Source organism: Ovis canadensis, chromosome 7 (assembly GCF_042477335.2).
Source record: "Ovis canadensis isolate MfBH-ARS-UI-01 breed Bighorn chromosome 7, ARS-UI_OviCan_v2, whole genome shotgun sequence".
NCBI classification, from domain to species: Eukaryota; Metazoa; Chordata; class Mammalia; order Artiodactyla; family Bovidae; genus Ovis; species Ovis canadensis.
The window spans coordinates 48,167,771-48,180,474 of record NC_091251.1 but is presented as its reverse complement, the minus strand read 5'-3'; the positions used below and the strand labels follow the sequence as shown (position 1 = coordinate 48,180,474).

General features: G+C 42.4%; 2 protein-coding genes across 11 annotated transcripts in view; both read right to left on the bottom strand.

The window, feature by feature from the left end:
• The window catches only part of CAPN3 (calpain 3), a 56,003-nt gene extending 54,058 nt beyond the window's left edge, over positions 1-1,945 (bottom strand). The window contains exon 1 of one of the 2 annotated variants that reach the window (XM_069596112.1): positions 1,167-1,945. In XM_069596112.1, coding sequence (XP_069452213.1) covers positions 1,167-1,475 — 309 coding nt within the window. In that variant the 5' untranslated portion in view covers positions 1,476-1,945. The remainder of the gene's footprint in view (positions 1-1,166) is intronic. The other variant, XM_069596111.1, reaches the window with a different exon arrangement.
• Positions 1,486-12,704, bottom strand: part of GANC (glucosidase alpha, neutral C) — an 81,735-nt gene continuing 70,516 nt past the window's right edge. For 7 of the 9 annotated variants that reach the window (XM_069596075.1, XM_069596077.1, XM_069596076.1 and 4 more), the window contains 2 exons: positions 12,403-12,497; positions 1,486-3,096 (listed from right to left, as the gene is read on the bottom strand). In XM_069596075.1, coding sequence (XP_069452176.1) covers positions 2,773-3,096; positions 12,403-12,497 — 419 coding nt within the window. In that variant the 3' untranslated portion in view covers positions 1,486-2,772. Of the gene's footprint in view, positions 3,097-9,921; positions 12,498-12,704 lie in introns of those variants that run through there. The other 2 variants (XM_069596078.1, XM_069596079.1) reach the window with 2 other exon arrangements.

Sequence of the window (12,704 nt, the reverse complement as noted above, 5' to 3'; positions counted from 1 at the left end):
TGGCCATGTGGTTCTGAAATACAGAGCCCTGGAAAGAGGAGAGTGGCAGCGAAGACTACTTTTTCAAGCACAAAATGTTAGGATTAGAAGGAGAAGCCCCAGCCGTCATTTGTCCTCACCTCCTGAATGAGGAAATAAAGACACACCACAGCGAGGCTTATCCAGTTTAACCCCATGAAGCTAAAAAACAGCACTCAGATAACATGGGTTCCTCAGGAGGGGCTCTCTCTCTCTGGCAGAGGTTAACTCTCCTTGCCTTCTGATCCCATAGCACCCTGAGCGTTGTCTCCTGCAATTTATCCATCTTATTCAAAGCATGTCTTGCCCTCAGGACTCTTGGCTGAAGGTGGGCAGGAATTTTTGTTTTTCTTATTTACGCTGACTCCTCAGTTGCTTGCCTGGTTTCTGGCTTAGAAGACGTTCAAAAATACTTATTGAATTAAAGAAAGGGTCATGTCAGAGGTGTGATCAGAGAAGGAAGCCTGGAAAATGTAACTTGCCTTCCGGTAGATTACTGTACATGGAAGCCAAAGGCTGGAAGAGCCCTTAAGAGAGAAAGGGTTTTCATCCAGGCTGTCATGCGTGTCTTGAATAGGCTTTGCTGTGGTGTGTCTTTATTTCCTCATTCAGGAGATTAGGACAAATGATGGCTGGGGCTTCTCCTTCTAATCCTAACATTTTGTGCTTGAAAAAGTAGTCTTTGCTGCCACTCTCCTCTTTTTAGGACTCTGTATTTCAGAACCACATGGCCACTGGCAAACTAAAATGAACATCACAATTTTCACCCTCCAGTGAGAGAGTGAAAACAATCCTAATAAGATGCAGGACACCCAACAGAGAGTAGATCTGGACTCCTCTCCAGGTCAGAATTTTGGAAGTTGTTTGGCTATTCCAGTTTGGAATTTGTTCTGGGAAAGGAATATTTCCTTTTTATAGGGTGAATTAAATTGAGTTCCAATTGCTTTCATAAAATAACAAGATTTTTTTCAGAAAGAGAGCAAGGAGTGAGAATGAGCCCTCCTCCCTTGAGGACAGAGCCCCATGGAGCTGTTCCAGGATCCTCCACCCAGTGCCCTGTGCCCCCATGAGCTGTGCTGTGGAGAAGTGCTGAGTAGGAGGTTTTCCTTGAGGAAAAAAACCCAAGCAGCGAGCAGTCAGCTACTCACCGGAGGTCTCTTCCAGATGAACTGGATGGGGAACTTCTGGCTGTAAAACAGGGAGGTCTCGTCCGGTGGGAACTCAGGATCCACAAAAAGAACCTTCTTTTCCAGACATTTCCTGTGGAGCTGCTCGAAAGTCTTCTCTTTCACCCCAATAATGGGAAAATTGCGGCTGATGATGGCTGAGTAGATGCCACTTGGGTTTCCACCCCCTGCCTCAGTGCCCTTGCCCTGGGCTGCCTGAGCGATGGGCCCTGGGGACCTGGGCTCAGCCCCTGTCCGTGGGGCCACAGAGGCGCTAATGACAGTCGGCATGGCAGGCAAATTTGGAAAGAAAAGGTTTTTAAAGACAGCAAGATTCAGCTACCTTTAAGGAAAGGAAGCAACTGCAAAGGGGAAGTTCCAGTGATTCTGTCATCGGAAAGAAAAATGTCCACATCCAATTCGAAGTTTAAAACCCATCAGAAGGTCATCCAGCTTAAAAACTGAGCTGTGGTCCGGAAGCCATCAGTTTTCCTGAGGAAGGAGCACTAAAGGATTTCTGCAGCAGTTTCTACCTGGGGGGCTCCAACCAGCAGCATACATACCAGAGGGAGAGAAAGAGAGTGAGGGTTGTGTTTCCGTGGCCCAAAGAAGCTTGAGCCAGGAAGACCAAAAATAGACATGAAGAAAGATCATGAGTATGAGAGCAAGAGAGAGGGTAGTGGTGCAGCTAGACTGGGTGGTAGAGAGAGAAGGACCTGGTCAGTGGTGTCCCTGTGTTGCCATGAAGTGCTGACGTTATCAGGAAATGAAAGGGGAATATGTGAGAAAGTTGAAACTGAAAATTAGCAAAGAATGGCAGATACAGTATTGAATCAGCAGACTACCAAACTATCGACCACCAGATTAATGGAGAACAACACTGAGAAAAGCTAGCAAGTGGGATGTGAGATACTGAATTCTAGGAGAATATTCTAGGCATTTTTGAGAACATGGGTTTTTACTTTTAAAAATTCTAGGATATCAGAACCTTATTCGACTTGATTTGGCATCTCTTCTAGAATGTTCTGATGTCAGCGTTCAGTGAAAGCGTCTGGGTGGAAAATGCCACTCATCAAAGTTCTCAGCTGAGAAAATCCCTGTCTCTTCTTGACTTAGGCATCGCTTGTCTCTCCCCACCTCCCCAAATCAACACTGGGACCAGATCCTCTACAGAAGTGTACCTGAACACAGCATATGCAGGTGTGCCACATTAGGCATCTGAGTCAGAAGTTGGAATTGGATACTGAGCCAGGTTGGCTGTCAAGTCCTGGCATGTGATACCTAAAAAGGTGGCTTTGGGCACAAGTGGCTCTGGGGAATTGCCTGCCTGGCCTCCACCTTGTCTTCTGCTCATGGTAGCTGCTACCCAGGCTGTAAGGAGATTTCCAAGTGTGGCTGAGTGGAAATTAGTCCCAGACTGCAGTCCCGCCTGTTCCCATGTGACCACCTCATCAGCCCAAGGCTAGAGGCTATGAGAGAAGTGGGGAAGTGACAGATGGAATAGGGAGAATTACAGGGTCATGATCCACCAGGGTTGCAGTTTTGAAGAGCCCTAGGTCTGGAGTTGCAGCTTGTAGGAACCATAAGCTTATTCTCCCATCCCTCCAAGGAAAAGCCCAAGGGTCTTTACTGCTGCTCTTGCAGAGCAGAACAGAGGAGGGAGCATCTGAAGCTGATGTCTAGGTTCACAGTCTAGGCTTGTGGCTCCCTTGCTGAGCCTGTGCAGCTGTAGGGGGAGTGTGTGTGTTAGTCGCTCAGTCGTGTCCGACTCTGTGACCCTATGGACTGTAGCCCGCCAGGCTCCTCTGTCCATGGGATTTTCCAGGGAAGAATACTGGGGTTGGCTGTCATTCCCATCTCCATGATTAAGTAGGTTACTTCCTCCTTTCATCTGATGTCTCAGTCTTCTTGCCTATAATATGGGTATAATGGTAGTCATTCTGTTATTGAGTTGTAAAAATTAAGCAAATTGTATAAAACATTTAAAATAGTGCCAGGATTGTCTTAAGCACATAATAAATGTTGTTATTGTGTCAACTTAAAAAAAAAGCACAACATGAGAGTTGCAAGTTAAGTTTTTATTTGGGCAAAATGAGGACTGCAGCTGGGGAGACAGCACCTCAGATAGCTCTGAGACACTGCTCCAAAGAGGCAGGGAGGGTCAGTATATATGTGATTTTGGAAGGGGGAATACATGCAATCAAGCACATATTTTTCTAGAAGGTTTATGCTAGACTCATAAAGCTTTTGCTAGTCATGAGGAACAGGCGTTACCATGAAAGATTTTAGTGCTTTTCTAGATATGAAGAGATACGAGAATTGGGCTCATAAAATTGGCTCCTGAAAATATCTAGCTATCTGAAGACCTGCTCTGCTAGTTTCCCTCCTCCCCCACTGGAGCACAGCGCTTTATTTCTGCTCTCCACCCTGAACTCCTTTCATGGCGCGTTGAACGTCAGCAGCTGCAACAGCACATGGTTTAATCCTTGTAGATGGCAAGTGTCCGTGGCAAGTGCCAGTTTGTAGTCGACAATTGTTAGAGATGAACCAAAGTTAATACTATTTTGGGGTTAAACCAGGTTGAATGACATTGGTACAAAGCAGCTTTCACTTTATGAGCATCTACTGAACATCTTCCATGTGTACAGTGAGTGCATGTGCCCAGGACCGTGTGGTCACAGTCTCCAATTAGATGTGTGGTGTGCCTACCTGCCTGCACTAAAAGAGCCTCCAAAAAGACTGACTGCACCCTCAGGTTAAGCCTATAGAAGGCTCTTAATAAACATATGTTGCATAGCTGTTGAATGAAACTTCTCTGTGTGAGAAGAAATTTCTTCTGCTTCTTATTGCTTTGCCAATGCAATGAAAGTATCTTGGCTGATTTGCCCCTGGGGGAGGAGCTGTCTCCAGGCCACACACAGCTGATCTTTCTTTCTTCAACTGTTTAAGTCAGCTCCATCTGTGGGTAATGAAGACAGGTGTGTGATGGAGATCAGCCTCCTGTCATAGCAGGATGGGAATATCAAACGCACAGAGTGCAAGGTGGTGTTCAGTTTGCTTTACCAATAGTTGTGGATAAAACTCCTATCAGATGAGCAGGTCCAGACTCAAGGTTTATTTATCTACACAGCTGTAGAAACTCATGCTCTCAGTAAGAAATCCAATCTGAGCCCACAAACAAAGGCAGATAATGAGCATGTAAACAGCTGCACATCTCAATTCCTGGAAGGCTCTTCAAGAATGAAGAAAAAAAAAAGAATGAAGGACTAATTTTTATAACACGTTTCAGCCTAAGTTATGCAGTATCTGTGGCTGGAATGACTCCTGTTACACCAACAAGGCAGTTAATGATTGTGTATCACTGTCTCCCACCAACATTTAACTCAACACTGTTGGAATTAATGAATTCGTTTATAATTGGAACACCTGCCACTCATTACATGCCTACTGTGAGCTGGCTACTTCACATAGTTTTTAAAACTTTTAAATTAATTTTAGACATACAAAAGGATTGCAAAGACAGCACAGAGTTCCCAAATACCCTTCAATAGCCTCCCTTAATGTTTATACCTTATATAACCATGGTACAATGATCAAAACTCAGAAATGAATGTTGGTAAGGTACTACTAATTGAACTACAAGATATGCTTAGATTTTTCTCAGTGTTCCCACTATGTAGTTTTTTTTTTCCTCTTCTTTTGCAGAATCTGATCTGCACTGCATTTAATTGTCACATCTCCTTGGTGTCCTCCAATCCCTCCAATCTCTCCTGAACTTGGCACTTTTGAAGTGTACTTATCAGGTATGTTGCAGAATGTCCCTAACTTGAGTTTGTCTGATTTTCACGTGATTAGACTGAGGTTACGGTTTTGGGGGAAGAATATCACAGAGGTTATATGCCCTTCTCATCAAATCAGATGTGGGGGTACTTAATATTGATGTGTTTTATTACCGGTGATATCAACTTTGATTACTTGGCAAAGGTGGTATCTACTAGGTTTCTCCAAAGTTACTATTTTTTTCCTTTCATACACACGGAATACTTTGAGTCGGTACACAACCCTGCAGGTTTGATTAACCCCATTGTAGAGGTGAGAAAACTTGTGCTATCTACTATATTTTTATTAAGTCATGGGAAAGTCACAGAATTTTAGAGATTATCTCTCTTCTTGAAAAAAGAGAAAACCCAGGCCTAGAGAGATTAAATGACATGGCCAAAATCACCCTGCCTGTTCGCTACAGAACCAAGCTAGATCCTGGGTCTCCTGATAATCAGTGAAAGAGTAAATGCAAAACTAAGACTCCAATAACCACATTAGGCATAAGACCTCTGGATTCCTGTATATAAATAGTCAGGGCTTTCCTTCTCCTAGCTCTGATGGGAGTGGAATCTAACACCATCAGCCGTGCTGAAAACAACTGTCGAGAAGCAGCTGTCTGACTCTGTCTGGCCTTGCTGTGACACTGCAGTCTTTAGCAAGACTGGTCATAAGACAGGCAGATCTGATATCAGATGCCAATGTCTCCTTTATTTCTGCTAGAATGCCAGTTATACGGCCTCCATTGTCTATGGTTAAGACTGTAATGTTTCCAGGAGAGTTGCTGACGGCTTTCTATCCCCTAGGCTGAGAAGTTATTTTAGTCTAGAGTGCCACCTCCCTCCCACCCCTGGAATTATGCTGGGCATTCAGAGGATTTGATAGATGGAAATCTTAAAAGCAGAGTGGAATGCTTGATATTGCCATAGGAGTTCCATTACTGAGAAGGCTTTTAGGTGTGATGGTCAATTTTGAGCTAAAAGCCATTAAACTCCACATGTTTAAGTGTTTTGACTGTGTTTCTGCTGTCTATCATTATGATACATTGATACTAAAAGGGATGCGAAAAACTGAAGAATTCTGCACACAGACCAAACTCCAGAATTCCCTGTGGCTATTCCCTATATATCTGATAGGCCGATCTCAGTTAACCAGATGTACGGCTCCTTGGTCAGCCCTTGCACTCAGACAAGACCTCTGTGGGGAGACACATATAAAAGCACCGAGAGTGCTGCCACAGCATTGGCAGGGGGTTGGGGGGTGGGGGTGGTGGTCAGGGTCTCCTGGCCTGGTGCTCTGAGTGTGGTATTTGTGTTCCCTAAAGTAGAGGACTTGGCTTGGCTGGCATTTCTCAAGTGAGGAACAGCTCATCTGATGATCTGAAGAGGTCTGCTGCATTAGAAATAAACGCATTTTCTTGTACTAGAGTTCATTCTTTTTAATTTTTTAAATTGAAGTAAATAGTTGATTACAATGTTGTGTTAGTTTTGGGTATACACAAGGTGATTCAGACAAATATATATATACACGTACATACATACATATGTGTGTGTGTATATATATATATATATATTCTTTCTCAGATTCTTTCCTGTTACAGGTTTTTAACAAGATATGGAATATGGTTCTCTGTGCTATACAGTAGGTGCTTGTTGTTTATTTCATATATAATAATGGGCATTTGTTAATTTCATACTCCTAATTTACCCCTCACCCCCCTTTTCCCTTTGGTAACTATCAGTTTGTTTTCTAAGTCTATGGGCCTACTTCTGTTTTGTAAATAAACTAATTTGTTTCATATTTTAAAATTCCACATATAAATGATATCATATGATACTTGTCTTTCTGAGCTACTTCCCTTAGAGTTTGATAATCTCTAGGTCTGTCCATGTTGTTGCAAATGGCATTATTTACTTCTTTTTTATGGCTGAGTAATATTCCACTGTATAACTGTACCACATCTTCTTTATCCATTCCTCTGCTGATGGACACTCAGGTTGCTTCCATGTCTCGGCTATTGTAAACAGTGCTGCTATGAGCACTGGGGTGCATGTATGTTTTCTAATTATGTTTTCATCCTTTATGGATACATGCTCAGAAGCTGGATTACTGGATCTGATGGTGATTCCATTTTTCGTGTTTTAAGGAACCTCCATACTGTTCTCTGTAGTTGTCTGCAGTTCCTTCTTCTTTGTTTACTTTTGGCTGTGCTGGGTCTTCGTTGCTGTGCACAGGCTTTCTCCAGCTGCAGTGAGCAGGGGTTACTCTCTAGTGGCAGCGCAAGGGCGTCTCATTGTGGTGGCTTCTCTCGCTGAGGAGCACAAGCTCTAGGCTCAGTGGATGTGGTGCACGGGCTTAGTTGCCCTGTGGCATGTGGAATCTTCCCAGACCAAGGATAGAACCTGTGTCCCCCACACTGGCTGGCAGATTCTTCACCACTGGACCACCAGGGAAATCCTTGGAGTTCATTCTTAACCTCATATTTCATCCTATTTTACATTCCACACCTTATAACCCTTTACAATAATAGAAACCAAACTTTTTACAGCTACTTCATACTATGGAGATATGGCTCAGCACGTTTTTAAAATTTTGCTTTGAAAGTTTAAAACTTACAGGCATGTTGAAAATATAGTATAAGAAGTTCCTGTACATGGTTCATCCAGATTCTTCAATTGTAACATTTTTAACACATTTTGCTGATTTTCTCTGTCTCTGTTTTCCTCATACATACATAAATTATATTCTGAGCCATTTTAGAGTAAGTTAGAGCTATGTGTTTCCTAAAACAAGGAAATTTTTTCATATAATCATAGTGCAATTCTCAAAATTAGGAAAATTACCATGTAATCAAAATATCCCATTCAAATTTTTCCAACTGTCCTAGTAATGTCCCTTATAGTTCCAGGAGAGAACACATTTGGTGTCATGTCTCTTTATTCCCTCCTTCAATCTGAAACAGTTCTGAGAGACCTGTTTTTTATGTCCTTCTCATTGTGCACAGTATAGGATGGTACCTCAAATGTTGGTTTATTATTTACTTAAAGGAAGTCACTCAGTAGACATTTTATCCAAAACATACTTCTATGTTGATATATATAGGTTGTTATTTTAATGGTTGCGTAACACTCCACTGTATGAAAGGGTTATATTTAACCAATCTCCTGTTAAAGGACATTCAGTTTATTTCTGGTTTTCAACCGTATAAACCACATTGCAATCAGTAGCTCTGAGCAATTTATCTGATTTATCTGAAGTGGAATTGTTGGGTTAAAGTATGTAAATTCAAAATTTTGATGCTATTGCCAGATCCATCCTGAAAGATTATACTTATTCTAATTCTTCCAATGATGCATCAGAATGCCTAGCTCCTATGCCAATATCAGTACTAGACATTTTCATCTTAATCTTGGCCAATCAGGCACCCCTTGTTGAATTTCTTTAAATATTAATAGGGCTGAGCATATTTTATACTTATTTTGCCTGTTTCAATTTCTTCTGTGAATTACCTTTGCCCATATTGCTTTTGAGCAGTTTCTGTTTTTAAGCTGATTTGCCAGCTCATTTCAGGGCATTTAAGTCTTAAAGGAAAGACATATTACACACTCACTTTAGAGTTTTGTTTGAATCACTCCTGAAATGATTCTACTTTATTACGTTAAATCCAGTTTCCTGAGAAAGCATATCCAGAATTAGCCACAACAAGTTGGTCAAAGCTCTCTGGACCTTAGCATCAGAAAAGGAGATGGGGAAAGCGTGACAAACGATTAAGACCACAGAACATTCGAGAACACCCAGGCTGTATTTTTTCTCCATTCAATGTGTCTAGTTAAACCTTTCAGTATTGTTCTGGGTCAAGACAGAGAAGTTCCTCACTAACTTACTCTACAGTTCTTGTTACATTCCTTGTTTCCAAAATATTTTAAATGAATAGACATGCAATATATATTGATCTGAAGATAGGTCTTAATTATTCAGCTTTCAGTTCAGTTCAGTCGCTCAGTCATGTCTGACTCTTTGTGACCCCATGAATTGCAGCACACCAGGCCTCCCTGTCCATCCCAACTCCCAGAGTTCACCTAAACTCATGTCCATTGAGTCGGTGATGCCATCCAGCCATCTCATCCTCTGTCGTCCCCTTCTCCTCCTGCCTCCAATCCCTCCCAGCATCAGAGTCTTTTCCAATGAGTCAGCTCTTCGCATGAGGTGGCCAAAGTACTGGAGTTTCAGCTTTAGCATCAGTCCTTCCAATGAACACTTAGGACTGATCTCCTTTAGAATGGACTGGTTGGATCTCCTTGCAGTCCAAGGGGCTCTCAAGAGTCTTCTCCAACACCACAGTTCAAAAGCATCAATTCTTCGGCACTCAGCTTTCTTCACAGTCCAACTTTCACATCCATAAATGACCACTGGAAAAACCATAGCCTTGACTAGATGGACCTTTGCTGGCAAAGTAATGTCTCTGCTTTTGAATATGCTGTCTAGGTTGGTCATAACTTTCCTTCCAAGGAGTAAGTGTGTTTTAATTTCATGGCTGCAGTCATCATTTGCAGTGATTTTGGAGCCTAAAAAAATAAAGTCTGACACTGTTTCCCCATCTATTTCCCATTAAATGCTATTAAAAACCATCATTTATATTAGATAAGAATATTCAGCTTTCAGGTTCAGTTCAGTTCAGTCGCTCAGTCGTGTCTAACTCTTTACTATCCCATGGACTGCAGCACACTAGGCTTCCCTGTCCATTACCAACTCCTGGAACTTGCTCAAATTCATGTCCATAGAGTCAGTGACGCCATCCAACCATCTCATCCTCTGTCATCGCCTTCTCCTTCTGCCTTCAATTTTGCCCAGAATCAGGGCCTTTTCCAATTAGGTTGGCAGGGAAATCTGAAGTTGGGAAATAAAACTTCAGCCAATGGAGATTTCTTCCTTTCTCTTTAATTGTAAAACTTGCAGAAATACGAACAAAGAATCTGCATATGTCTATATGTACTTACATATAGTGCAAAGCTCAACTGATAACAATGAAATGTGTCCACTGGAAAATGTACAACATTTACTATATCTGGAGGGAAGAGTCCTATGTCATAAAAGTCAAGCAGAAACAAGTATATTCAATTCTCAATTTTTAATCAATCCATCAGTCAGCCAATCATTACTAAAAGTCAAGTATAATGGTGCTCTGGCAGATATAAGAGAAATATAACATGATCTTGGAGAACATGCCATCTAATAGGGGAACAAGACAGACGAACCTGAAACACCGAGGGGCCATCCAAGAGAATGTTCATCCGACTGCATGTTATGTAGAAGTGGGGCTGCCTGTCAGAGAAGGGTAAAGTCACTGCTGTAGTAAAGGGGAGTTGTGGGTGGTAGGGAGTTAGAAAGGCTCCATGGGGAAGTGGGATTTCAGTTGTGCCTGGACAGATGGTAGGATCTGCATACATAGAGGGCAGGCAGTAGATATTGGGTCCAGGGAACAGAAGGCACTGGGGTGGCGGTTGGCAAGTTACTAAGTGGAGGATGCCTGATAAGCAAGTGTGTATGTTGAGGAGGGCTGAGGATACAAGGCTGCCCTAGCAGATGCTGTGGCCGCAGGGAGTCCCTAAGGACCTCCCAAGGGGCTGTTGTGGTGTAGTGCTCCAGCCCATGCCGAGCTGTGCTGGGATCTGAGTCAAACGTAAAATGTGGTATATTGATCCTATCCTTATTTAAAATTGTGATATTTGTTCATCATGGATCTTTTTCTTTTAGTGTTGATTTTTAAAATATTACATTAAAGTATTATTTATTTTGATTACTGTGAATTTGGGCATCCCCGTATATTTTCGGTCCCAGGCAAGTGTCTCACTTACCTCACCCTCAGTCTAGTCCTATGTTCTTGTTCTGAAGTTTGATGGTGGGTATTTACGTTATTAATTTAAATTATAGTTTACTCATGTTACAAATAATCTTTGGGTAGTAGACAGAATTTAATAAAACCAATATTAACAGATTAGAATTTTAAGCGATTAATTTGGAACTTTGGAGACCCCAAAAACATGACAAGTAAAAGGATCCCTTTGTGTTCTTGATTCAGTCTCTCACTTTAGTTCAGTTACTCAGTCGTGTCTGACTCTTTGCGACCCCATGGACTGCAGCACGCCAGGCTTCCCTGTCCATCGCCAGTTTCTGGAGCTTGCTCACACTCATGTCCATCATGAGTGATGCCATCCAACCATCTCATCCTCTGATGTCCCCTTCTCTTCCTGCCTTCAATGTTTCCCAGCATCAGGGTCTTTTTCAGTGAATCAGTTCTTCGCATTAGGTGGCCAAAGTATTGGAGCTTCAGCATCAGTCCTTCCAATGGATATTCAGGACTGATTTCCTTTAGGATTGACTGGTTTGATCTTCTTGCAGTCCAAGGGACTCTCAAGAGTTGTCTTCAACAGCATAGTTCAGAAGCATCAATTCTTCAGTGCTCAGCTTTCTCTGTGGTCCAACTCTCCCCATTTGTGATCCAAGTCATCCATACATGACTACTGGAAAAACGATAGCTTTGACTAGACAGACCTTTGTTGGCAAAGTAATGTCTTTACTTTTTAATATGCTGTCTAGATTGGTCATAACTTTTCTTTCAAGAAACAAGCATCTTTTAATTGCATGGCTGCAGTCACCATCTGCAGTGATTTTGGAGCCCAAGAAGATAAAGTCTATGACCGTTTCCATTGTTTTCCCATCTATTTGCCATGAAATGATGGGACCAGATGCCATGATCTTAGTTTTCTGAACATTGAGTTTTAAGCCAGCTTTTCAGTCTGTAAAGCAGAGTAACTCCTTGTTGCTGCAGTACATATAGAAAGTAGAAAAGTAGAAAAGGGTTTCCCTGCCCATGTCTAAGTGGGTAAAAGAGGTCTGTGGTGGGGGGCGGTTACCAGAGGCCACTGTCCACTTCGAGAGAGACCTTGAGCAGCTCAGCTGCTGGAGCTGGAGTGGCTCGGCCACATGGACTGAGACAAGCTTCCACAAATGGGCCACACAAACACTTTGTCACTTGGAACAAACTCACCCAGCTGTGCTCAAAGAGAAGCTCCCCACTGGGCCACAGCACAAACCCCAGGCCATGGCCCAAGGAGCAACGCGAGGGCTGTGAATGCTATAAATGTCTCTGGGCCACTTGCATCTAGAAGTGGTGTGTGATGCCAAGAGTATGATTCCCAGCACATCTCAGAATGTAACATCTGAAAAATCTGAAATCTACTGTTCACTAATAAACTGTGACTAATGAAAGATGACTTTAAGCCAGAGAAGTCAATTAGCACATGGCACGAATTGCATAAAAGGCCCCAGGGAGGGCAGAGAGGCACAGCTGCTCCTGGCTCTTGCCACCAGGCGCACTGCTCTGTCACTGGATGTGTACCTTCCAGTCAGCACCAACGTTCAGCGAGAGCGTCTCCAGGTTCAGGGTGGATGTTGTGGCATGGTATGTAAAAGCCACAGGCCGAGCGGTGCCATCTAGAGATCCAAACAGTAAAAGGGAAAGTCCGTTGACTATCCAGAAAAGAAATGTCTTTTCTTTGAATTTAAAAAGTTTCTGTCTCTATCATAAAATCTTATATTCCATATAGGAGAATCCAAATTAATACCACTTATACTCCTGGACATCCATGAATTTTTAAAACATGAAGCACTCCAGTGTTTTGAGTAAAAGACTGAATGAAA